Source organism: Dipodomys spectabilis, unplaced genomic scaffold, assembly GCF_019054845.1.
Source record: "Dipodomys spectabilis isolate Male_0828 unplaced genomic scaffold, ASM1905484v1 ptg000054l, whole genome shotgun sequence".
Taxonomy (NCBI): Eukaryota; Metazoa; Chordata; class Mammalia; order Rodentia; family Heteromyidae; genus Dipodomys; species Dipodomys spectabilis.
This window is the reverse complement of record NW_024870731.1, coordinates 1164659-1191778: the sequence shown is the minus strand read 5'-3', so window position 1 is coordinate 1191778 and position 27120 is coordinate 1164659. Positions and strand designations below refer to the sequence as shown.

General features: G+C 41.5%; 2 protein-coding genes and 1 pseudogene across 5 annotated transcripts in view; 1 reads left to right on the top strand and 2 right to left on the bottom strand.

Annotated features, from left to right (window-relative positions):
* The window catches only part of LOC122108059 (protein TASOR-like), a 139217-nt gene that overhangs the window by 93157 nt on the left and 18940 nt on the right, over positions 1 to 27120 (bottom strand). The window contains exons 1-8 of one of the 4 annotated variants that reach the window (XM_042680036.1): positions 17605 to 17659; positions 15984 to 16075; positions 14012 to 14170; positions 12547 to 12660; positions 4858 to 4889; positions 3658 to 3763; positions 2876 to 2979; positions 2547 to 2650 (exon numbers count right to left, since the gene is read on the bottom strand). In XM_042680036.1, the coding sequence (XP_042535970.1) occupies positions 2547 to 2650; positions 2876 to 2979; positions 3658 to 3763; positions 4858 to 4889; positions 12547 to 12599 (399 nt within the window). In that variant the 5' untranslated portion in view covers positions 12600 to 12660; positions 14012 to 14170; positions 15984 to 16075; positions 17605 to 17659. Of the gene's footprint in view, positions 1 to 2546; positions 2651 to 2875; positions 2980 to 3657; positions 3764 to 4857; positions 4890 to 12546; positions 12661 to 14011; positions 14171 to 15983; positions 16076 to 17604; positions 17698 to 20744; positions 20891 to 27120 lie in introns of those variants that run through there. The other 3 variants (XM_042680037.1, XM_042680038.1, XM_042680035.1) reach the window with 3 other exon arrangements.
* On the top strand, positions 54 to 1205 carry LOC122108068 (nuclear receptor subfamily 4 group A member 1-like; the record flags this gene model as incomplete). Its single annotated transcript, XM_042680042.1, has 1 exon — positions 54 to 1205. A coding segment is annotated over one exon (1152 nt), but the record flags the coding sequence as incomplete, so codon positions are not given.
* On the bottom strand, positions 14187 to 15894 carry LOC122108064 (annotated as a pseudogene).

Sequence of the window (27120 nt, the reverse complement as noted above, 5' to 3'; positions counted from 1 at the left end):
TAGATGGCTATAGTTCTGTAGGTTCATTTCTGGATTTTCAATTCTATTCCTCCCACCAGCTGGGAGAAGGAGAGAGCAATTCCAGGCCAGCTACTTTCTCAGGCTTGGCACCCACTTCTCCGCACCTCGACAGCTCAGGGTTGCTGGATGCACCTATGACTTCTGCCAAGGCCCGGAGCGGGGCTCCAGGTGGAAGTGAGGGCCGCTGTGCTGTATGTGGGGACAACGCTTCATGCCAGCATTACGGGGTCCGCACCTGTGAGGGTTGCAAGGGCTTCTTCAAGTGCACAGTGCAGAAAAGCGCCAAGTACATCTGCCTGGCGAACGAGGACTGCCCTGTGGACAAGAGGCGGCGGAACCGCTGCCAGTTCTGCCGCTTCCAGAAGTGCCTGGCTGTGGGCATGGTAAAAGAAGTTGTGCGGACAGACAGCCTGAAAGGGCGGCGGGACCGACTACCTTCCAAACCCAAACAGACCCTGGATACCTCCCATGTCAATCTACTCACGTCCCTTGTCCGGGCACATCTGGACTCAGGATCCAGCACTGCCAAACTGGACTACTCCAAGTTCCAGGAGCTGGTGCTGCCCCGTTTTGGGAAGGAGGATGCTGGCGATGTGCAGCAGTTCTATGACCTGCTTTCAAGTTCCCTGGATGTTATCCGAAAGTGGGCAGAGAAGATCCCAGGCTTTACTGAGCTGTCCCCAGGTGACCAGGACCTGCTGCTGGAGTCAGCCTTCTTGGAGCTCTTCATACTCCGTCTGGCCTACCGGTCTAAGCCAGGGGAAGGGAAGCTTATCTTCTGCTCAGGCCTGGTGCTGTACCGGTTGCAGTGTGCCCGGGGCTTTGGCGACTGGATTGACAGTATCCTAGCCTTCTCGCGGTCCCTGCACAGCCTGGTTGTTGATGTCCCTGCCTGCTCTTGCCTCTCTGCTCTCGTCCTCATCACTGATCGGTATGGGCTGCAGGAGCCAAGGCGGGTGGAGCAGCTACAGAACCGCATTGCCAGCTGCCTGAAGGAGCACATGGCAGCTGTGGCGGGTGAGCCCCAGCTGGCCAGTTGCTTGTCATGTCTGCTGGGCAAACTGCCTGAGCTGCGGACCCTGTGTACCCAGGGCCTGCAGCCCATCTTGTACCTCAAGCTGGAGGACTTGGTGCCCCCTCCACCAATTTTTGACAAGATCTTTATGGACACACTGCCCTTCTGACTCCTGCCCTGAACGTGTGTGCAAACCTATCTGTACACTCTTACACCACCCTACATGCCTTGAGCCCATGGACCCCCAGAGCATCTCCTAGCCTGGATCTGAGCTGCCGACTGTCCTTCCTCCTCACCTACTTCACGAGGTTGGCAGGGAGCTCAAGTTCTGTGGGAGGGGGTGCATTCACAGGGGTGACCCCACAATTTGTCTTATCCCCTAGCCCAGACCTGGCCTTCATTTTTTTTTTTTATAAAATAAATCGTTTTTAACACATGCCACCCTACTGTAAATAAGCCAAATGCTGCTCTAAATACAGGAAGGAAGAGGTTGAGATCGGGGTTGGGAGGAAGGGATGGGGACCCTCCACCAGCCTTGGGCAAGCCTTTCCAGCCTCTTTCAACTCCCTCTCTTCCCAACCTCCTTCCACATGTACACAGACTGTCACTCGAGGACAAAGACAAATGACAGATTCTGACATTTATACTTGTGTATTTTTCCTGAATTTATAGTATGTGACTTTTCTGATTAATATATTGAATAAAAATAGACATGTGGCAGAAAAAAAAACAAGCAAACAAACAAAAAAACACCCACATGCTTAAGATTTCTGTTGTAAGATACAAGCTACCAAAAAATGGAAACAAAAATATCACCACTCTTTAGCAGGAAAATAATGTCCAGAGTTGTCTGCATGGAATTGTCTTAAACTATCTGGATATTATATAGTATATATAGTCTCCGGAGATTCTTGTGTGATTGTTGGGTGGGTCCTGTCAATTAACTAAAAGTTCAACTCTGAATCTATGCCCTTTCATCTGGTGCAGTTCCTCTGTAATCACCTCTTTGTAGAAGAAAAGCAGATTCTGATCATCATCTGTATGGAATGGAAACTGCCCCTCAAACAAGTAGTGTCTTCTTTCCATAATATTAATGGACACAGTTAAAATCCTCAGGAATCCCATCTTGTTCCAGTGATAAAGCGGTAACTTTCCTGGAATTCCTCTAGGGATGAAGACTGAGCTAATAATGGTCAACAAGGCAATACCTGTGACTTGGGACTTTTTACCTATGTGAATACCTTTTTCCCATCACTTATTTAAAGTGAAGCCAATGTCTCTATACATCTGAAGAGACTAAAGGTGTATGGAAGTGTCATCTTCCCAGGGCTGCAATATAATAAACCTCCTATCTCTGTCCTTTGCCATTTTTCTTTGGCATATGGAGGCAAATGGCCAGACCAAACCTGCGACTTCTGGACTTTGGGCCTGAGGTCTAAAAACCCGGTTTCAATATGATCACAGATAATTTTGAGAAAGAGAAAAGAATATTCAAACAGCTATCACTCACAAGTTTTTCTTTCTCCAGTTTTTGCAGTAAACTTTCCAAGTTATTTCCAATTCTTGGCTTTTCTACAACTTCATAAAGGCTACAATACATCCCATTCTTCAAAACTGGTAAGAAAAAAATAACATGGTAAATATCCAAATCAAGTTCTTCTGATAATTTTTTTATTGTGAAAATACTGTACAGAGGGGTTACAATTACATGGGAAACATAATGAGTACAATTTTTATCAAGCATTGTTGCCTCCTCCTTTGTTTCCCTTTCCCATCCCTTCCCATCTTCCCCCTCCTCTCCTCCCCCACCCGATAAAATTTTTTAAAAAATTAAATTACCTTCATTGGGACCTAAGTAGGTTTCCTTATAAAACAATGCTGGAGGAATTTTCTGCTTCAGATGATCAATACTCATAACTGTTTCAACATCTAACTTCTCAGGACTGAAAGAAAATAAATAACATGTTGCCATGCCTGAACTGTAAATTCTAATAATGTTATGCCTCTCCCTCTTCTTCCTTCCCTCCCTCTCTCCCCCACTTTCTTCTCCCCTTCATCAGACAAATATATACACTTGGTAGAAAATAGAAGAGTATATTCATTAATAACTTACTTGCTTTATTGTAAAGAGTACTTGATATAGAATGTTCAGATACCTATATATAGGTAAATAGATTTGTAGCAACACTGCCCACCTTCCATACCCTTAAGCCAGAAGTTAATCCTACACGTCAATTTTACTAACCACAAACAATAAAAGCTATGATTTTTATTTAAAATAATTAAAGTATAAACTTTCATATCTTTTTTGAAGTGCTAGAGAATCAAACCCAGAATTTTCATTCTACCACTGTGCTAAATCCTCAGCCCTCAGTAACAAACTAGTTAACTTTTATGTCTACTAGATATAAAACATCGAGTGAAAAACAATCTATATAATCAGGATAAAACTTTCAAAAATTATCTTTCAGCTGGGCACTGGTAGCTCATACCTGTAATCCTAGCTACTCATACTCATTTCTTAGGGAACAAAGTAAAATGTAAGTGTGAAAAAAATATAAAAAGCTAAAGAAACTGAGAGAACTGCATTAGTGAATTGCTATTTAATGTTCCATACTTACAGCTTAATAGGCAAAAATGCCTGCGTGGATGACCTCAAAGAAATATAGCACAGAAGCTTTCCTTTATTTAAAAGCTGTCCTTTCCATAAAGTGTAGTTACATTTATCTAAACAAAAAGAATGAGGAGATCATTGCTTGAGCCAGAGAAGTATGTAATTACTAGAAATGAGAAATACATATTTACTAGAAAGTACCTAGAAATAAGGTTTAAGTTGAAAAACACAGAGGTAACTTTCCATTTTGGAAAAATCCAAATATTGAGATTTTAGCTTCAAGTACCTTTTTCTTTATGCCCACAATGTCACCTATTTGCTCATTTTTGTTATGAAGCATTTTAAGATGTCAATGTTGCTTGTAACTCATTTTTACCTTTAGTAAATACAAAGTCTCTGCTGACTTTAATAATTTTTTTTTTTTTTGGAAGTGGCGCTGTAGCTCAAGTGGTAGACTGCTTGCCTTGAGCTGAAGAGCTGAGGGACAGTGCCCAGGCCCAGAATTCAAGCCCCATGACGGACCAAAAAAAAAAAATAATAATAAAATAAATAAATGAATACGTTTTTTTTTTTTTTTTTTTTTTTGTCATGGGGCTTGAACTCTGGGCTTGGACGCTGTCCTTGTGCTTCTTCAGTTCAAGGCGAGCACTCTACCGCTTGAGCCACAGCACCACTTCCGGTTTTCTAGCGGTTTATTGGAGATAAGAGTTTCACCATCTTTCCTGCCTGGGCTGGCTTTGAACCTCGATCCTCAGATCTCAGCCTCCTGAGTAGCTAGGACTACAGGTGTGAGCCACCGGCACCCGGCTTGACTTTAATAATTTTAAAACGCAAGTAAGCCAGGCATGGTAGCCCATACTTATAATGTTCAAACACTAGGGAGGCTGAGGCTTCCAATAGTATGAAGACAACCTGAACTATTTAAAAAATACAAGTGGAGCGTTAAGTCTGAGCAATGTAATCTATTTTTATCTTTAAAAATAAAATTATGTGTTTCAAATACTTTTGTCATTTTTTTCAATTAGAGTACCTCTTCTTAAAAAGACACTTATGCATACATGATGACAAAATGTTGATCTTATAACATGGACTTACTTGCTTTTTCATACTTTCAGATTTTTATTCATTACAAAAATAAAAACATTTATTCATCTTTCACTATTGAAACTTGTTTTAACTTATAAAACTAAAAAAAGAAAACTCTTACCTATGTTTCTATCTGCATTAAAGCTGTTAGATCTACAAACAAATTTTTAAAAAGAAAAAGAAATTATTGATTGGCAACAACATGAAAGTTAACATTCAGGACCTTAATATAAGTGTTATTTGTTTTTGTTTGTTTGCAATTCTGGAGATCAAATTCATAGCCTTATGAACACAGGGCAACTGGTCTACGTTAAGCCCCAGACTGAGTGCTGTCTCTAAGCAATTTTTGCTAATGGTTAACATTCCACCATTTGAGCCACACCTCTACTTCCAGCTTCTTGGTAGTTAATTGGAGATAAGAGTCACAGCCTTTCCTGCCCAGGACCGCTTCAAACAACAATCCTCAGATCTCAGTTTCCTGAATAGCAAGTATTGCCAACGGTGCTAGGTCCTAAGTGCTATTTTTGTTTTTGTGTTTTGCCAGTCCTGGGGCTTGAACTCAGGGCCTGGGCTGTGTCCCTGAGCCTCTTTGTGCTCAAGGCTAGCACTCTACACTTGAACCACAGTGCCACTTCCTGCTTTTTCTGAGTAATTTATTAGAGATAAGAGTCTCATAGACTTTCCTCCCTGGGCTGGCTATAAACCACAATGCTCAAATCTCAGCCTCCTAAGTAGCTAGGATTACAGGTATGAGCAACTGAAACCCAGCTTAAACATTTATTTCGTGACTTTATGAATTATAATGGCTTTGGATTCTAAACATTATGCTTTGAGAGCTTTTTTGTTTTTTTAGTTGTACCGGAATTTGAACTCAGGACCTTGTGCTTGCTCAGCTTTCTTGTTTGTCTGGCATTCGCATCAATTGGGATATATCTACAGCCCAGTTTTTTGCTGGTTATTTTATCTTGTCTCTTTTTTGGTACTGGGGATCAAACCCAGGACATTGCACTTACTAGGCAAGCACTTTGTCACTGAGCTACATCCCAGCGTGCTACTTTTTATGGTATATTGCACAAGAAAATAAAAGCAGAAAGAACAAATTAATTTGTAATTACTCATTAAAGTAAACCAAAGACTATTTATAAAGAAAAATAAGTACTTACATGAGATGTTTACTTCCAATTTACCACCCAAAACCTGGAAATGGAACTGTGATTCAAATGGCTGAGTGCTAGCCTTGAGCAAAAAAACTGAGACACAACACGTGGGTCCTTAGTTCAAGCCCCAGTACTAACACACACACACACACACACACACACACACACACACACACACACACACACACACACACACACACACCTTTCCTCCTATTACCATATTTATACAAACTTAAGGCAGGTAGGGATAAAAATGCCAGTACCAATGCCTCACCCCTGTAATCTTTGCTATACTTAGGAGGATGAGACCTGAGGATTGAGGTCAGAAGCCAGCCTGGGCAGTTAAGTCCTTGAGACTTATTTAAAATTGATCACCAAAAAGCTAGCAAACCTACAGCTCAAATGGTAGAGCACCAGCCCTGAGTGAGAACACTAGGCCCTGAGATCAATCCAAATATTGGCACAAAAAAATTAAATAAAAAATAAAGGAGGTATTTTCTTTAAAAAAAAAAATCCGTTAACAGAAATTAGTCCATTAAAACCTCTCTAAATCAGCAAATTTACCTGGTGATAGTTAGATCTATATAAATATTGGAATATACTTAAAATGTATAGATATATATATAGCAAGAATTATGTAAATATAAAATGTTTATATATTTAGGCATATTTGTATAATAAATATTGTGTTCAAAATTGAAAAACACAATTTTCACTCTAATGAAGACATAGCAATAATTTATACATACATGAATTCAAACATTTTCTTTTTCTGGTCAATTGTGGGGTTTGAACTCTGGGCCTGGACATTGTTCCTCAGCTCTTCAGCTCAGGGCAAGCACTTTAACACTTTGAGCCATAGCACCACTTCAGTTTTCTGGTGGATGACTAGAGATAAGAGTATGGTGGAGCTCGTTGTTGGTGGCTCAGGCCTGTAATCCTAGCTACTAAGGCGGCTGAGATCTGAGGATCTCGGTTCAAAGCCAGCTCGGGCAGAAAAGTCAGTGAGACTCTTATCTCCAATAAACCACTAGACAATCGGAAGTAGTGCTGTGGCTCAAGCGGTAGAGTGCTCGCCTTGAGCTGAAGAGCCCAGGGACAGTGCCCAAGCCGAGTTCAAGCCCCACGATCAACAACAACAACAAAAAAATTATCATGGACTTTCCTGCCTGGGCTGACTTTAAACCGTGACCCTCAGATATCAGCTTCCTTACTAACTAGGATTACAGGTCTCAACCACTAGCACCCAGCCTCAAAGCATCTTAAGAATAAAGTAGAATAGTTTTCAAACATTTTTACAAGAATATTTATATCACTAAGACTGTCGAAACACAGGTTATTTAGGTTTTTAACCAAAACAACTAATGCTGTCAATCAGAGCTTCTAATAAGCATGGACAACCAAGTTAAAAGTTTATAGTGTTAAGTAAAAACAAGTTTAGAAAGCTTTGCCTATCTTGGGAGAAGTGGCTCATACCTTTAACTCCAGATACTGTTCCTTTTTTTTTTGGGTCGGGTCATGGGGCCTGAACTCTGGACCTGGGCGCTGTCCCTCAGCTCTTCAGCTCAAGGCCAGCACTCTACCACTTGAGGCACAGTGCTACTTCCTGCTTTTTTTTTTTTTCTTTTTGCTTATGTGGTGTTGAGGAATCGAACCCAGGGCCTCATGCATGCAAGGCAAGTGCTCTACCACTGAGCCACCTTCCCAGCCCCTCCAGATACTGGTTTAAGGCCAGTCTAGTAAAAACATTGACAAGATCCTTTCTCAAAAGAAGCTGAGCAGGGGGACAGTAACCTGTGACTACTCAGGAAGCATACATAAGAGGATTGTGGTCTAAGTCAGTCTGGACAAAAACCCAAGGCACTTTGTGATGAAAAAAAAAAATCTAAAAGGAAAAATAAGTATCTGGAAAACAAAAAACTAAAATGCTAAGATAAGGCTCAGCAGGTAAATCACTGCCTACCAAGCACTAGCCATTGAGTTCAAAACTCCAGTACCAGCCGGGCGCTGGTGGCTCACATCTGAAATCCTAGCTACTCAGGAGGCTGAGATCTGAGGATTGCGGTTCAAAGCCAGCCCGGGCAGGAAAGATCGTGAGACTTCTATCTCCAATAAACCACCAGAAAACCGGAAGTGGCGCTGTAGCTCAAGTGGTAAGCGCTCGCCTTGAGCTGAAGAGCTGAGGGACAGCGCCCAGGCCCAGAGTTCAAGCCCCACGACCGACAAAAAACAAACAAACTCCAGTACCACAAAAAAGAAAAAGCAGGGGCTGGGAAGGTGGCTCAGTGGTAGAGCGCTTGCCTTGTATGCATGAGGCCCTGGGTTCGATTCCTCAACACCACATAAGCAAAAAGAAAAAAGCTGGAAGTGGCACTGTGGCTCAAGTGGTAGAGCGCTAGCCTTGAGCTGAAGAGCTGAGGGACAGCGCCCAGGCCCAGAGTTCAGGCCCCACAACCAGACCCCACCCTCCAAAAAAAAAAAATCTGTGTTTAACCTATACATCTAGTTGAGAGGATATTTTGTCCATACGACAAATATAAATATACAAACAAAATAAATGATATAAAAGATAAATAATACTGTTTTGAATATTCAAGTGGAACAATGCCTCATTCTCATGGGCATATGAAGAAGAGCGGACACTAAACCACAGGTTTAGTGCTAAGACAAGGTGGTAAAAGGCAAATAAAAAAATCCTGTGCGGGCTGGGAAGGTGGCTCAGTGGTAGAGCCCTTGCCTTGCATGCCTGAGGTCCTGTGTTCAATTCCTCAGCACCACATAAGCAAAAAAACAAAAAAGCCGGAGTGGCGCTGTGGCTCAAGTGGTAGAGCGCTAGCCTTGAGCTGAAGAGCTGAGGGACAGCGCCCAGGCGGAGTTCAGGCCTCACGACCGGACCAAAAGAAAAAAAAAAATCCTGTGCTCTGGGGTAAGATGTAAAGATAAAATATTCAGAGGCCTCATTTACCTACTGTAATCCAGGCCAGAGTAATGTCAATACGAGTGAGGAAGAGGATTCAAGGCTGGAGAGAACACAAGAGAGGACACTGATTCACAAATCTAATGATTATTCAAAAGACAGCAGTGTTTTCATTTTTTTGTTGTTGTTGGTCGTGGGGCTTGAACTCTAGGCCTTGGCTCTGTCCCTGAGCTCTTCAGCTCAAGGCTAATGCTCTACCACTTAAGCCACAGTGCCACTTCCAGTCTTTTCTGCTTATGTGTTGCTGAGGAATGAACCCAGGGCCTCATGCATGCGAGGCAAGCACTCTACCGCTGAGCCACCTTCCCAGCCCCTCATTTTTTTTTTATAAGGGGATATACTCTATAAGTTCCCACTATTTACTCATAATTTTAGCTAACAGATTTGTAAGGATAAACAAATTACTTGATTTCAGATAGTTTATAAATTAATGACAAAGGCATACAATAAACAAGTAGAGTTATCAGATGGTGACGGTTTTAAGTACTATGCAGAAAAAATGGGACAAATTATAAGAGATTTAAAACCTTTAAAAAAGAAAATCAAGGGGCTGGGAAGGTGGCTCAGTAGTAGAGTGCTTGCTTTACATGTTTAAGGCCCAGGGTTCAATTCCTCAGCACCACATATGCAGAAAAAGCTGGGAAGTGGCACTGGGGCTCAAGTGGTAGAGCGCTAGCCTTGAGCTGAAGAGCTCAGGGACAGCGCCTAGGGCCAGAGTTCAGGCCCACGACGAACCAAAAAACAAAAAAACCTAAAAAAGTTGTGTGCTAATAACTATGATCTTAGCTACTCAGGAGGCTGATATCTAAGGATTTTATATCTCAGTTTGAAGCCAGCCTGGGGGGCTGGGAAGGTGGCCCAGTGGTAAAGCGCTTGCCTTGCATGCATGAGGCCCTGGGTTCCATTCCTCAGCACCACATAAGCAAAAAGAAAAAAAAGCCAGAAGTGGCGATGTGGCTCAAGTGGTAGAGCGCTAGCCTTGAGCTGAGGGACAGTGCCCAGGCCCAGATTTCAGGCCCCAGGACCGGACTCCCCCCGTCCCCCCCCCAAAAAAAAGTTGAAGCCAGCCTGGGTAGACAAGTCTGTGATACTCTTTTGTTTTTTTTTGGAGGTCCGGTCGTGGGGCCTGAACTCTGGGCCTGGGCACTGTCTCTCAGCTCTTCAGCTCAAGGCTAGCACTCTACCACTTGAGCCACAGTGCCACTTCCAGCTTTTTTCTTTTTGCTTATGTGGTGCTGAGGAATCGAACCCAGGGCCTCACGCTTGCAAGGCAAGCGCTCTACCACTGAGCCACCTTCCCAGCCCCTGTGATACTCTTATCTCCAATGAACCACAAAAAAGCTAGAAGTGGAACTGTGGCTCAATTGGTAGAGCACCAGCCTTGAGCAAAACAGCTAAATAGGGCCTAAAGCCCTGAGTTCAAGCCCCAGTACCAGCATGCATACATACACACTAATACACACACACACACACACATACATATTAAGAAACACCTTATGAGCCAGGTACCAGTGGTTCATGCCTGTAATCTTAGCTACTCAGGAGGCTGAGATCTGAGGATTGCAGTTTGAAGCCAGCTGAGGCAGGAAAGTCTGTAAGAGTCTTATCTCTAATTGTCCACCAGAAAACTGGAATGAGGGCTGTGGCTCAAGTGGTAGAGTGCTAGCCTTGAGCACAAAGAGGCTCAGGAACAAGGCCCAGGCCCGGAGTTCAAGCCCTACAACCAACAAAAAAAGAGGTCCTTAGACAGTCGGTCACCTTTAAGAAGTGACTTGCAGGAGCTGGGAATGTGGCTCAGTGGTAGAGTGCTTGTCCTTGCATGCATGAAGCCCTGGGTTCGATTCCTCACCACCACACAAGCAGAAAAAGCTAGGAGTGCTGCTGTGGCTCAAGTGGTAAGAGTGCTAGCCTTGCACTGGAGAGCTGAGGGATAGTGCCCAGGCCCAGAGTTCAGGCCCACAACCGACAAAACTAAAACAAAAAATATCTCAAGAAGTGACTTGCAGGAATAGAAGAAAACAGCAGATTAATTAGTAAAGAGAAGAGACAACAAATGCAGGGCCCTAAGACTATGACACATTCAAGGTACAGGATGGATGGTCTATCTAACTTGACTGATATAATAAGATGTAGAGCTACAGACCAGAATCAAAAGTAAACAACTGGCCAGTAAAAACCCCAAAGTGGAGGTTGTGGTTCAAGCGGTAGTGAAAGACTTGAGTGGAAAAAAACCAAGTGAGATAGGTCCTAAGTTCAAGCCCCAGTACCAACAATAACAATAAAAAAATTATTTCCAAATTAATAGATATCCTAAGCTATTTTCAATACGTATAAAAACTCAGACCTTTGGCTATTTCACCTTTATCACTAAATTTACTTTTTCACTAGCTTAAAATGTCTTTAGACCCAGGAGGGATCTAAAGGGGATCTTGGTTCTAAAATTCTCAAAACAAGTTGTCAAATTTCCACCTCAATCAATGGCTGAGATAGCAGCTCACACCTCTTATCCTAGCTACAGCAGAAGTACAACAGCTGGTGGGAAGCACAAGTAGAAGAATTTCAGTCTAGGCATGAAGTCCAAACCCTGCCTCACAAATAACCAACATAAAAAGGGGCTCAAGTAGTACAGCATCTGTCTAAGCCCTGAGTTCAATCTTTATTACCACACAAAACAAAATAACAAAAAAATAGCTTGGGAGGGGGGGCTGGGAAGGTGGCTCAGGGGTAGAGTGCTTGCCTTGCATGCCTGAGGCCCTGGGTTCAATTCCTCAGCACCACATAAGCAAAAAGAAAAAAGCCAGAAGTGGCACTGTGGCTCAAGTGGTAGAGCAGTAGCCTTGAGCTGAAGAGCTGAGGGACAGCACCCAGGCCCAGAGTTCAGGCACCACAACCGGACCCCCGCCCCCTCCCCAAAAAAATAGCTTGGGATCACCACATTGAAGGAAAGTGGATAACTTTGCTCACTGGTTTTTAGCCACTTTATATTAGAGCTTGTAAGGTATCACCAATAATACTAAATAATGGCAGAAAATCAAAATCACCTGGAAGTTTTTAAAACTCCCAATAACTAGGCTTCCAACTAGCACATGATTTAGTTTTAGTTTAATTTTCAAGAAAGCTAATATACAAAATGTCAATTTTAAAAACTGACTAGGAGCCGGGCACTGGTGCTCTCAGCCTCTCAGGTGCCTTAGATCTGAGGATCATGGTTCAAAGCCAGCCCAGGCAGGAAAGTCCACAAGACTCTTATCTCCAATAAACCACCAAAAAACCCGAAGTGGCACTGTGGCTCACGTGGTAGAGCGCACACCTTGAGCTGATGAACTGAGGGACAGCACCCAGGCCCAGAGGTCAAGCCCCACTACCGACAAACAAAAACATAAACAAAAACTGACAAAGAGCCAATTGAAGTGTAAGTAGAATTTAGTATCTATTTCTATATTCAACAACCTGTCTTTCACAGATCATTGTACTTTTTTTTTTGTCTGGTTGAATGTTTCTTTATCCTTGTTTTGTCTTGCAATGTAACCTTTAAAGTCAAAATGGCCAATCAAATATCCAATTAATTTTAAGAAAAATGTAAACAGGTAAGGTGGGGCAACATGACAGGCTCACATCATTCTGGAGGAGTTGTGAAATGTATCTCTTCTCAACCTTAAAACTCTTTAACTCTTACCTCAATGAAGATAATTTGTATGTCATCTTTGTAAGTAAAAGATACAACTGCATATGGACAAATGTGTCTTGGTCTTCGCCTTAATTCATCAAAGCCATATTCATAAAAGTAATACTAAAAATAAGAGAACACAAAATTAACTTCTTTGAATATGTAAGTGATACAAAGTGCAATCTTGTATTTATCTTTCTCCTTTTGAAAAATTATTTAGGTACCTGTGGGGGAAAATTGCTTTAAGCTAAACATGTCCCCTTAGCCAAAATAAATTTAGTATTTTATATGTATTTTGTAATATATACTTATACTGTGCATCAGTGGCTCAAGCCTGTAACTCTAGCTATTCAGTAAGCTGAGACCTGAGGATTCTGGTTCAAAGCCAGCCAAGACAGACACCCCCCCACCCCACAATAGATTCTTATGTTCAATTAACAAGCAAAAAGCCAGGTCTGGGCGTGAGGCACAAGTGTAGATCATTAGCTTGGAGTGGAAAGAGACAATGAAGATTGCAAGGCCCTGAGTTTAAACCAGTATCAGCACAAATCATCAATTATTAATCATTATTATGATGATAAATAATAATAATCTACTTGGAGTTCATGGTGCTACTTTTAGGTATTTCAAGTTTACTTCTGAGAAGTTGACCACAGAGGATGTGTAATATATTTCCTAATGAAAATATTACAAATGGAATTGCCTAAGCCTCAAGCTCAGCCCAGAAAAGCCAACTTGATCCCAAAAGTAAACTACAAAGGACACAAATGAAACCAATCCTAGTTACCATTTTGCATATTATTTCAAGAGAAAAACACATCTGAGGGCTGGGAAGGTGGCTCAGTAGTAGGGTGCTTGCTTGCATGCATGAGGCCCTGGGTTCGATTCCTCAGCACCACATATGCAGAAAAAGCCGGAAGTGGCACTGTGGCTCAAGTGGTAGAGCACTCACCTTGAGCTGAAGAGCTGAGGGCCCAGAGTTCAGGCCCCATGACCAACAACAACAACAACAACAAAAATGTCTATATATAACCAGGCTTCAGAGGCCACTGTATTTCTGAGCCATCCTGGAAACACTAAACAAACTTCAGTAAGAAAGATTGGGATCTGGGCTGGGGAGGTGGCTCAGTGGTAGAGTGCTTACCTTACATGCATGAGGCCCTTGGTTCCATTCCTCAGCATCACATAAGCAGAACATGCCAGAAATGAGGTTGAGGCTCAAGTGGTAGTGCTAGACTACAGCTGAAGAGCTAAGGGGCAGTGCCCAGGCCCAGAGTTCAGGCCCCACAACCGACAAAAAAAATATATATAAATTGTTATTAAAAAAAAAAAGAAAAAAAGAAAGATTGGGATCTAACTGAGAAAACCAGAAACTGATATAATAGAGGAGAAAACTGAAAGGGAGATATTTTGAAGGTTTAGTAACAAAATAGATATTACAGGCTGTAATATTAAGATGGATGCAGGCACTTACTGAGTAAGCTCATAGGCTCTGTGAGCCAAAAGGGATGTAATTCTACTGGCATTCTTTGACACATGACATTCATGCTTTGTTGCTGGGTCCAAAGCACTTTTATTTAACATAGGTTCCAAGCTTTTAATACTCATGGGGTCATATATGCTCAATTTTACCCTAAAATAGAAAAAAAAAAAACTTCTATTGAGTGTCAATGCAAGCATGATTTTTCACTATGAGCTTAATTTTTAACAAATAAACAGAAACTTTATTAATAAAAACTTCACTCATCTAAATTACATCACGAACATATTAACCTCTCATTCTTTTCTTTGGAAAACAAAAAAAGTATGGTTAGCTTAGATCAGAGATGGCAAGTAAACTGCTCAAAAATAGTTTCATATTCTAACAGGTATAGACTTTTCATCACTCCTGAAGACTTGGAAATTAAACTTTTTTTTTACAAACAATAAATGTTTATTATTGTCAATAAGCTTTGATTTGTTAAATAGCAAATGATTATACACAACCTTAGACTTAGACATCTCATCTAAGGAAACCTCAGCGCTTGGCCAGTGTGAGAAATCATTCTGTTTTTCTTGTAGCTTCTGATCTACCTGGTAATGCTAAGAAAATTTAGGTAAATTACCAAGTTTAGAGACTCTACCTTTGAAGTGGCTTTTCCCTTTATTGCAAAATGAACCCAGCTCTCCTGATAATGAAAAACCATATCGTCACATTCACTGGGTAGTTCAGAGATTTGATTCCCACAAAGTCAAACGAACTAGAGACCAGAATTGCTCAATTAGACACAGCACTGAAAAAAGTAAGAGGCTGGAGGCATGGCTCAGATGGTAGAGCAATGGCCAGTGAGCAAAAGGGTCAGATACTGAGTTTGAGTCCTGGTCTTGGACAGAAAAGAAAAGCAATTAGAGAATGAATGTGACATCTGAGTTCCTCTAAGCTGAAAAATGAGTGCTGATAGTCATACCAATGCTTTATATAGCATGTTGCTTTTCATGGTGTTTCCATATCTAATGTCTCTGAGGTAGGTGGGGATGATATAAATAAATCAGGGTACATAAGGAAACAATAGCTCATGGCTCATAATCTTGCTCTTGGTCTTATAGTCAGAGAATGACAAGCAGTCCTTTAATCTGGACTCTGACACCTGGAGTTGGATTGGGTTGCTTTCCAGGACAAGACTACCCTGGCGGTATGAATCCCTTTTAGGTGGGGTCCCCTGAGACCAAAGTGCACTTAAAGGTCTCCTTAAAGACCTCGAGGAAAGGCGGCATTACTTTATCCACAGAGACCTGCCGCTGGAGCTCCTTAGTCAGGGAAGTGACACCTGTCCCAAACAGTCCACAGGGCACGATGTGTTCAAACCATGTATGGTGCGTGTTGCAATTCAGCGCCAGGCCGTGGGATGTGATGTGCCTTCCACAGCGGACACCAATCGCGCAGATTTTGCTCTCGACCCAACCAGACTCCAGTGTAGGGCGGGGGCGGCGCGCAGGCATCTCGCAGGCCCCGGAGCTCACACAGGCGCACCGCACACTTCTCCAGCGCCGCCACGTGGGGGCGCAGGCGCAGGCCAAGGCGCCGCAGGTCGAGCACTGGGTGGCAGAGCAGCTGTCCCGGGCGGTGGAAGGTGGCCAGGCTGCCGCGGTCTGTCGTGCGCACCTCGGCGCCCAGAGCCCTCAGCTGCGCCGTTTCCTCGGGAGTCAGGCCGCCGCGTATCCCGGATGTATACACGGGGCCCCGCTGGCTCGCAGAGCAGGGGCGCACCTGCCTCGATGCTTGGCCTGCAGCCTCCGCAGCCAGGACTCCTGCAGCGCCAGCAGCTCGGTTTACCGCGCCCGACCCAGCCACACCACCCTGACGACGGGCGGAGGCATCACGCGTGCTGCGCGGTCCAGAAATTAAACTCTTAAATTCCTAAAATTTAAATCACATGCTATCTTTGACACATATAAATTAAAATTACCTCCATTATTTTAAAAATAACAACATCACCTATGGCCCCAGCTTCCAAAGGATTAGCTTGTAATAGATCAGCATATCTAGAAAGATAAATACCTAAAGAGAAAAAATATGAATTTGAGTAAGAAATACTGAAATACAAAAAAAAAAATCCAAATATTTAACCAATAATAGAGATACAAGATGTGATTTGTATGCATGCACGTGTGTATCAATACTAGGGATTAAACTCAGTGTTTTAAGATCTCAACTTGAGCTTTCTCTGCTCCAGGCTTGCATTCTACCACCTGACCCACACTCATTTTCAGCTTTTTGCTGGCTAACTGAAGATAACTCATGGATTTTTCTTCCTGGTTGCTCCAAACTGTAATCCTCAAATCTAAGCCTCCTGAGTAACTAGGATTACCCTTGTGAGCCACCAATGCCTGGTACAGTCTGATATCTTTTCAAAGAGATGAAATGAAAGGTTAGTCAAGACAGCAGACATTGAACCAATGTAAAATGAAATGAGGGTAAAAAATCAGACTGAACAAATTTTATAAAATCACTTGGACCAGAACATTCTGGGAAAGGGATAGGAGTCTAGAGTTTGAACCCAGCCTTGAAATTTTGAAGCAAGTGGCTCTATCACTTGAGCTGTACCTCCTACTCTTTTTATTGTTATGTTTTTGAACAAGGTCTTCTATTTTTTGCTCAGGCAGTGATTCAATAATGCACCGCCACACCTAACATAACCTTTTAAAATGTAACCTCTGATCAATTAGAAGTAAACAATGTTGGTAACAAAAGATGCCAGTAGGGTGAATGGTGAGTGCTAATTCTAAGTTGATTGAAACGAGTGAAAAGATGAGAATATCACAAAGTTTTGGGGTTTTTTGAGTCATGATTAGTCTAGCTGTATGTAGTCCAGGCTAGTCTCAAAGTCTCCTGCCTCAGCCTTCTGAGAGACTGCAGACACATACCACCATGCCAAGATTAAGACATACATAATAGGCTGGGAAGGTGGCTCAGTGGTAGAGCGCTTGCCTTGCATGCCTGAGGCCCTGGGTTCGATTCCTCAGCACCACATAAGCAAAAAGAAAAAAGCCAGAAGTGGCGCTGTGGCTCAAGTGGTAGAGCACTAGCCTTGAGCTGAAGAGCTAAGGGACAGTGCCCAAGCCCAGAGTGAGTTCAGGCCCCACTACTGGAACCCCCCTCAAAAAAAAATTAATCTGTCAAACCAATTGTGTCAGGAATCCATCCTTATTCTAGTTGAGACAGTCTTAATTCCTCTTACAATTGCAATCATTTCCTTTTTTAGAGTGAATTAGAAACAGCAAAATATTTAAAGAAAAAGTAACCCATCTTTAAAAGAGGAAATATGGCTACAACCACATAATCAGCAACTCTAGATGGTAAACATATTATCAAGCACATTCCAGGAGAATGAAATAGGACTGATCAGAGGAAAAAAAAAACCAAAAAGAACACTTGAAAAAGAAATCATCACAAAAACAACTAGTTCATCCCTCTAAATCTTTTCTTATCTACCAAGAAAATGTTTATAATCAAATATATTGTTGAAAATTGTGAAATTAGTTGCAAGGGAACATTGTCAAATTGTTTTGTCTAAGGAGTTAACTCACCTGGTTTCGATCAACCATAAGAAATGCATAGGATTCTGAAAGTTCCTTGTCTAAACGACCATCAAACTTCAGTTCTCTTCGCTTCTCTGTAAACTAAATGAAACCCAATCTGTAACTCTCCATATAATTATGTTTTATTAAGCTGAATCAAGAATCTTTTTCAAAAATTACAAGTTTCAACAGTTTTTTTATTTGTTAGTTAGTTGTGGGGCTTGAACTCTGGGCCTGGACGCTGTCCCTCAGCTCAAGGCAAGCACTCTACCACTTAAGCCACAACACCACTTCTGGTTTTCTGGTGTGTAATTGGGGATAAGAGTCTCATGGACTTTCCTGCCCTGGCTGGCTGTGGATCCTCAGATCTCAACCTCCTGAGTAGCTAGAACTACAGGTTTGAACCACTGGTGCCCAGCCAACAGTTTTTTTCCCCAAGATTCCAAACTAATCAAAGTAGAAATCATCTTTCCTTTCCCTATACTTTCTGCAATTCAATTTTCTTCTCCCCATTTGCACTGCTTTTTCACTCATATCAAGTACTTAAATAAACATCGATCACCTGTTAATTTTTGTTGCTGTTTTGCTTTTGTTCCAGTGCTGGGGGTTTGAGCTCTTCCTTAACTATTTTGCTTAAGGATGGTGCTCTACCACTTGAGCCACAGCTCAATTTCCAGCTTTTTGGAGGTTAATTGGAGATGACTCTCACAAGACTTTACTGCCCCAGGTGGTTTACTGTCCCGGGTGGCTTCAAACAACAATGCTTAGATCTCAGCCCCATGAGTAGCTAAGATTACAGGCATGACCTACCAGCACCCAGCCCCTTGTTAATTTAACCTGAACTTCTATTTAAAATCTGCTATACTCCCAAAAGTTATACACCCATGCTTTAATTAATTACCCGTTTTATTTAACATGGTGTACTCCATATTATACATCAACATTTTAAACTTATAAACTCAATCAGGACAAAATTATCCTCTCCCCCCACCTTTCCCCTTCTCTCTCTCTCCTCCCTCTCAAATCCCCTCCCATCCCTTTCTCTCCCTCTCCCTTCCTTTATCCCCCTCCCCCTGCCATACTGGGGCTTGAACTCAGGGCCTGGACATTGTCTCTGAGCTCTTTTCTGTCCATCATGGGCTTGAACTCTGGAACTGGGCACTATCTCTCAGCTCTTCAGCTCAAGGCGAGTGCTCTACCACTAGAGCCTCAGCGCCACTTCGGTTTTCTGGTGGTTTACTGGAGGTAAGAGTCTCATAGATTTTCCTGCCTGGGCTGACTTTGAACTGCGATCCTGAGATCTCAGCCTCCTGAGCATGCAGAATTATACATGAGTCACCAGCGCCCAGCTAATGCTCTACTTCTTTATAATTACTCTCCTTCTTAGGCCTATTAATATAAGCATATACAGTCTTACAGGGGAAAAGTGAATTTGTATAAAGTTCTTGGAACTGTTAAAATTAATCCTAATCTACTGCCCTTTGCTTAGCAAATGCTCAGAGATGTTGATTTGAGACAGAGAATACCTAACATTTTACTTCAGTATATATGTCACCACTGTTTAATAGAACTTCAGAGTAAATTTTCATGTAAAATTTAACAAACTATCCCAATTATACCATGAAACTACATCAAATTACCGAGGCTGTGATTTTTTCTAGATGTCAGTATCATTACTGCTTTCAAAGATATTGTCATAGTTGAATTCTGATTACTTCTTTAATCAACATGTAAAGATACAAAATTAGTCATATTTCACATCCATTAGCGAGTAATTCTGTCAAATATTTCTCTTTTTTGGATAACACTAGGAATGGAAACCAGGGTCGCACGCTTACTAGATAATTGCTCTACCACTTGAGCCTCGCCTCCTGCCCCTATTTCCATTGTTACTTTCAGGTAGGATCTCACTTTATATTCTCACTAAAATCCTCCTAGTTGTGATTCCTGGAGTCACTGGAGATGAGAGGCATTTCACTCATCACTGTACCCAACCACTGTGCTTCCCCTGTATCTGGGACAGCATTGGTTCAGATGGCATCTTGAAACTTTTATGCCCAACTGACTTCAAATGACAATCCCTTGAATTATGCTTCCAAGTACCTAGGATTACAGCTTTGAGGCACTGTGCCTGGCTAAAAGTATTTCTAAACATCCCATTTGTGTTACATCAGAATAACACATAAAGGTGCCTTTTCCTAAAGCAAAAGTAAATACAGATTTTATTCATGAAACTGAGGCTAATTGCCAAACATACTCAACATTTCCCTTATTTCATATCTGTTCACTAAATAAATGTGCACTAATGATATTAACATGAACCTCCCATCAAGCAATTGAAGGAAAAACTGAGCATATCCTAAAAACAAAAATTAATATCCGATTTCATTATTAGAGATTTTCCAGGAGGGCAGTCACTGAGGTTTGAACTGAGTGCCTCACCCTTGCTAGGTAGGCACTCTACAACTTGAGCTACTCCTCTAGCCCCCAACTTAGATATTTAGTTAAACTGCTGTGTACTCAGAATTAAAGAGAAAAAAACTGTGATTTTATAATTAAAATCAGTATATAGTAAACTATCCCAATGCAACTCGATCTCAGGAAAAGACATTATTTCACAAAACTGAATGTTAATAAGCACTTAGCTATACTGCTATAACAATATTTAGAAACATATTTAGAGCTGGGATATAGTCTACCATGCACAAGACACTGGGTTCATTCCTTAACACTGCAAAGAAAAAGATAGCATTTAAAACTTTACCTTTCCGTAATTTGGCTTTTCCAAAAAATTAGTATTTCTAGAAAAATAAAAAGAACTTTTTGTTCCAGACTGTTGAATTAGTTTTAAAAAGAATTATAAACCAGGTGCCAGTGGCTTCTGACTATAATCCTGAACTACATAGGAGGGTGATATCTGAGGATCTCAGTTTGAAGCCAGCCCAGGGGGAAAAGTTCATGATACTCTTTCTTACCCCCAATTAACCAGAAAAAAGCTGGAAGTGAAACTATGACTCAAATGGTAGAGCGCTAGGTCTTAAGTGAAAAAGCTAAGAAACAGCATATAGGCCGAGTTCAAGTCCCAGGTGCACAGCACATGCACGCCATGTGTACGTGCATACACACTTACAACGCAACTTAAAACATACCTCCTTTTCCAAAAGTTCATTATGTACTAAGCAAGCCCGTTTGTAGTTAAAATTTGTAACTGAGGTTTGTTCAAGGTAAGATGAATGGAGAATATTTAAAACATCTTCAAATTCTCGAGAACCTTGAGTTAATGGCTGAAAAAGTGCTAAAAATAAAAGAAAACATTATTAGTTGTAGGATTATTCCATCCTAAGGGTAGGTCCTTCTATTACAAAGGTCTAGTAAATTAACTTTAAAGTGAAAAAGGGGATTAAGACTATTTTATTTTGTGACATGTTATTTATATTTCATATACTACAGAGTGAGCCATGTCTCAGAAAACCCAAAAACCAGACTCTAGTGGCTCATGCCTATAATCCTAGAAGGCAGAGATCAGAGTTTCAGTTCAACACCAGCCCAGGAAGAAAAGTCCATGAGACTCCATATCTAAGTGGCCAGCCAAATGCCAAGACTGGAGGTGTGGCTCAAGTAGTAGAGTACCAGCTATGAGTAAGCAAGCAGAATAAGAGGCCCTGAGTCTAAGCCTTGGTACTGACATACACACACACACACACACACACACGCACACACACACACACACACACACACACACACACACACACACACACAGAACCAGTTTTCACTATAGATAGAACAACTCATAGAAACTGTATTATGATTATTATCTTCATTTTTATTTCTTTACTGCCAGTACTGAGGCTTTAACTCAGATCCTGGATGGTGTCCCTAAGCTTTTTGCTCAAGGCTGGTGCTCTTCCACTTGAGTCACAGCTTTATTTCCAACTTTGTAGTGGTTAATTAGTTATGAGTCTCAGGGAATTTCCTGCCCTGATTGCTTCAAGCCATGATCTTCAAATCTCAGCCTTCTGAGTAGCTGGGATTATAGCTGTGAGCCAGGGGAACCTAGCTTATCTTCAAGTAAGATAGATAGATATCATATAGATAGATAGATAGATAGATAGATAGATAGATAGATAGATAGATAGATATACAACAACAAATGCTAATTTAGATACTCTTAGGTCACTAAGGAAACTAGCGTCCTACTTGTACCTACTCTTAAAATATGCCATCTGGCAACTAATTATAAATAGGCTATTTAATATATTTTCTTTACATAGCAATTAGGCTTTAAAAGATATGATGCTTCTGGACATCAGTGACTAACACCTGTAATCCTAGCTACTCAGGAGGCTGAGATGAGATCTGATCATTTCAGTTCAAAGCCAACCCATACAGGAAAGTCTGTGACTCTTATCTCCGTTTAATTACCAAAAAAGCCAGAAATGGTGCTGTGGCTCAAAGTGGTAGAGCACAAGCATTGAGTGAAAAAGATTAGCAACAATGTCCAGGTAGAGTTCAAGTCCCAGGACTGGCACCAAAAAAAAAAAAAGCACTATAAAATGATATAACCATTTTCAACAAACCACATGTATATTACAGAACTGTATAAAAAAATAGTTTTCAGTTACAGAATGTAATTACAGAATGTATATAAAAATCCATGGGTAGGCCAGGCACCAGTAGCTCACACCTGTAATCCTAGCTACTCAGGAAGCTAAGACCTGAGGATCAAAGTTTAAAGCCAGCCTGGGCAGGAAAGTTTGTGAGACTCTTATCTCCAACAAAACAGTCAGAAAACCGGAAGCAGTGCTGTAGCTCAAGTGGTAGAGTGCTAGCCTTGATCTGAAGAGCTGAAGGATAGCACCCAAGCCCAGAGTTCAAGCCCCATGACTGACAATGGTTACACTGGGACTGCACACATGCAAATGTCCCAAAAAAGTTGACCTAGTTACAGAAGTGCAATTTATTTTTTTTTTAAATATGAGAGAGCAAGATGGAAAGGGTGACATTGATCAAGATGAACTTTACAGGGCTGGGAAGGTGGCTCAGTGGTAGAGCGCTTGCCTTGCATGCATAAAGCCCCTGGGTTTGATTCCTCAGCACCACATAAGCAGAAAAAGCCGGAAATGGCACTGTGGCTCAAGTGGTAAAGTGCTAGCCTTGAGCTGAAGAGCTCAGGGATAGTGTCCAGGCCCAGAGTTTAGATCCCATGAATGAGAAAAAAAAAAAAAAAAAAGATGAATTGTACTTATAATCTGTAGATTCATTCATAATCAATTGTAAACTATTTGAAAGCAGGAACACCTTACTCTTCTTTCTCATATGCCAGTAGGGTGAATGGTGAGTGCTAATTCTAAGTTGATTGAAACTAGTGAAAAGATGAGAATAAATATCACAAAGTTTTGGGGTTTTTGAGTCATGATTAGTCTTGCTGTATGTAGTCCAGGCTAGTCTCAAAGTCTCCTGCCTCAGCCTTCTGAGGGTTGAGACTGCAGACACACACCACCATGCCCAGCTTAAGACATACATAATAGGCTGGGAAGGTGGCTCATTGGTACAGCGCTTGCCTTGCATGCCTGAGGCCCTGGATTCGATTCCCTAGCACCACATAAGCAAAAAGAAAAAAAGCCAGAAGTGGCGCTGTGGCTCAAGTGGTAGAGCGCTAGCCTTGAGCTGAAGAGCTGAGGTAAGCACCCAGGCCCAGAATTCAGGCCCCAGGACCCGACCCCGCCCCCCCCCCCAAAAAAAGACATACTTACTATATTTGTGTATATGCCCATCTTGAACTCAGAGTCTAGGAACTGTCCTAGAGCTCTGGGCATGGGCACTGTCCCTCAGCTCTTCAGCTCAAGGCTAATGCTCTACTACTTGAGCCACAGCACCACTTCCGGTTTTCAGGTGGTTTATTGGAGTTAAGAGTCTCTCAGACTTTCCTGCCCAGGCTGGCTTTGAACCATGATCCTCAGATCTCAGTCTCCTGAATACCTAGGATTACAGGCCAGAGCCACCTGTGACCTGCTTTGTCCCTGAGCTTTTTTGCTCAAGGAGAGTGTTCTACCACTTGAGCTACAGCTCTACTTCTGTTCTTTTTTTTTTTTTTTTTGCCCAGGCTGTCTTCGAACTTCAATCCTCTAGTCTCAGCCTCCTGAATTGCTAGGATTATAGGCATGAGATATAAGTGCCCACCTCCTAAGATGTATTTTCACATTAAATACAAATATAATCTACAATTGTCAAAATGATTGTCCCTTTAGTCTCATTTACTGATTCAATAACTTACTAATATATAAAGCAAAATAAAATTCAGAAAAGGTTAAGAAATGTATCATCTCAATTAAAATGTTTTATGGAAAAGAGTAGGATAAACCAAAACTATCTTTGTAACAAATCAATCTAAAATGTGAAAACTAAATAAGGAAGTCTATGTTTTCACACACAAAATCCAAGATGTTTGATTACAAAATCTGAGTTTTATGCATAATTTCTGTTTCTGAACAAAGTGTTTTCCTGTACCTAAAATGCACAAAATAAATAGCTTCAAACTGCTAAACTTTACAAGGCTACCTAAAAAATTATTTCCCTTTCTTAAGCTGCTCCAACACTTTTTCTACAATCAACGTAATCATGAGTAAAAAGTAGTGAAATACAAATTTGCATTAGAGTTAACATTCAATTTTCCTCAAAAAGTGCTTAACATCTACAATTCATCATCTTCTGAAACCTTTGTGGTCTATTTTGTCTGTATATACCATAATCAAGTACCTTACTAGTTTTTGGTCTGAGATGGGGACTCAAACTTGGTACCTGATGCTTTCGTTCATTGTCTAGCACTGTTCCAACTGAGTCATGCATCTAACTCAGTTTTTATTCATGGTGTCAGTACTGAGGCTGGAAGGCCTGGCCTCAAGTTCTCATTTTGCTTTTCCCACTGATAGTTAGCACTCTGCCACTTGAGACACACCTCTGGTTCTGGCTTTTTGTTGGTTAACTTGTTAGATTTGTTGCTTTATCTGTTCTGCCTGGCTTTAAGCCTCTATCCTGAGAAGCTAGGATTATGACATGAGCCACAGGTACTGGGCTGTTGTCACTTCTTTCAAAGAAAGTATATATATTCCCATTTCCATGTGTCATTGTTTGAGGCAATAAACAGCCCTGTGACTATCCAAATCAAGAGAATATTTCATATGAACCAGCCATTTCACTTACTGAAATCACTATTCAACATGTTATTCATAATTTATACTACTTTTCAGATACTAAGAGCTATACATGCATTCTTTCATTTAATCATCAAGATCACTGGATGTAGTCATTTGCATCTGTAATTCTGGTATTTGAAAGGATATCAAGAGGATCAAAGTTTGAAGCTAATCTCTTAAATTCAGGAGATCTCATCTCAACCAATAAAGTGTTACACAGTCCAGGCCAACAGCCATAAATGTGAAACCCTGTTCAAAACATAACAAAAGCAAAGCCGGGTGCCAGCAGCTCACACCTGTAATCCTAGCTACTCAGGAGGCTGAGATCTGAGGGTCATGGTTCAAAGCCAGCCCAGGTGGGAAAAGCCGTGGAACTCTTATCTGCAATAAACTACCTGAAAATCGGAAGTGCTGCTGTGGCTCAAGTGGTAGAGTACTAGCCTTGAGCTGAAGAGCTGAGGGACAGTGTGCCCAGGCCCAGAGTTCAGGCCCCATGACTGGACCCCCCACCCCCCAAAAAAAGGATAGTGCCCAGGCCCATAGTTCAAACCCCAGGACCAGCAGGTGGGGAGGGATAGGCGGGAGATACTAGGTGTTGATAATTATTTACATATGTCAGCTTGACTGGGCTATGTTTGGTCAACCTTATTCTGCGTGTTTCTGTGAGCATGAGTTGAACATTTAAATCAAGAGATTTAGTCTCAGTGGTAGAGTGCTGGCCTCGCATACATGAGGGCCCTGAGTTTGATTCCTTAGCACCACATAAACAGAAAAAAAGCCAGAAGTGGTGCTATGGCTCAAGTGATAGAACACTAGCCTTGAGATGAAGCATAAACAGAAAAAGCCAGAAGTGGTGCTATGGCTCAATTGGTAGAGTACTCTCCTTGAGCTGAAGAGCTGAGGGACAGTGCCCAGGCCCAGAGTTCAAACCCCACGACCGACAAAAAAAAAAAAAAGAAAGAAAGAAAAAAGGTATCATCTCCTTCTGCTTGTCTTTAAGCTGAGAAATCAGTTCTTTACTGACTTTTGACTCTATTTTTACAAGCCTTCAGACAAGAAGTATACCCAAAAGGATATCCTGGTTCTCAAGTCTTCAAAATAAGAGTAATCTCTATATGATCAGTCCTCTCCCTTCTCCCCCCACCCCAAGTATTTACCTTATTGGCACATGTCAGCAATTGTGTTGATTCTGTTTCTTTGGAGAACTCTAATATTCTTTCTTTCTTTTTTTTTTGGTCGGCCATGGTGCTTGAACTCTGGGCCTGGGCGCTGTCCCTCAGCTCTTCAGCTCAAGGCGAGGGTTCTACCACTTGAGCTACAGCGCCACTTCCGGTTTTCTGGTGGTTTATTGGAGATAGGAGTCTCACGGTTTCTCCTGCCCGGACTGGCTTTGAACCGCGATCCTCAGCCTCCTGAGTAGCTAGGATTACAGACGTGAGCCACCAGCGCCCAGCTCTAATATTCTTTTAAAAGTTACAATTTTGTTGAAGCAAAGTTTAAAATTTACAAATGTGCTTGTGAAAAACGTACTGAAAACTCCTACTTAAGAGAAATTTCAGAAGTATCTTTGGAAAATATAAAAATAGTTGACCTAGGTTGCTTACACCTATATCTTAGCTACTCAGAAGGCTGAGGTCTGAGGATTGCCATTTGAAGCCAGCCAGAAAAGTCAATGAGATTCCTAGTTCCAATTAACCCTCAAACACACCAGAAGTAAAGGTCTGTTGCTCAAGTGGTATCATTCAAGGCCCTGAGTTTAGCATCTCCCACCCAGTAACTGCAGAGATAAAAATAAAAGTAAAAAAAAAAAAAGAAGACAAGAATGACAACTAGTCAGGTAGGTGCCAGTGGGAGCTAAGGATTATGGCTCAAAGATAAAGACCAGCATGGGCAGAAAAGTCTATGAAGATTCTTACCTCCAATTAACAAGCTAAAAGCCAGAAGTAGAGGTGTGGTTCAAGTGTCAGAGTGTAAGTCATGAGTGAAAAAGCTAAGGGATAGCACCCCAAGTCCTGAGTTCAAGCCCCATTACTGACACAAAAACAAAAATAGAAAGAAAAAGGAAAATTTAACAATAAATATGTCATCAGATAAATCTGACAAAATATGATCAAAACTTGTATGTATCTGAGAAAGGATTTCAGGGGTTGGGGGTTTAGCTCAGTGGAAGAGCACTTGCCTAGCAAGTCCCTGAATTCACTCCTAGGCTTTCTGGCTTCAAGTGACAATCCTCAGATCTCAGCCTTCTGAGTAGCTAAGATTTTAAGTGTAAATCACCTGTGCCAGCTATCTTGATTTTTACAAAGATACTTTTGAAATTTCTTTTAAGTAG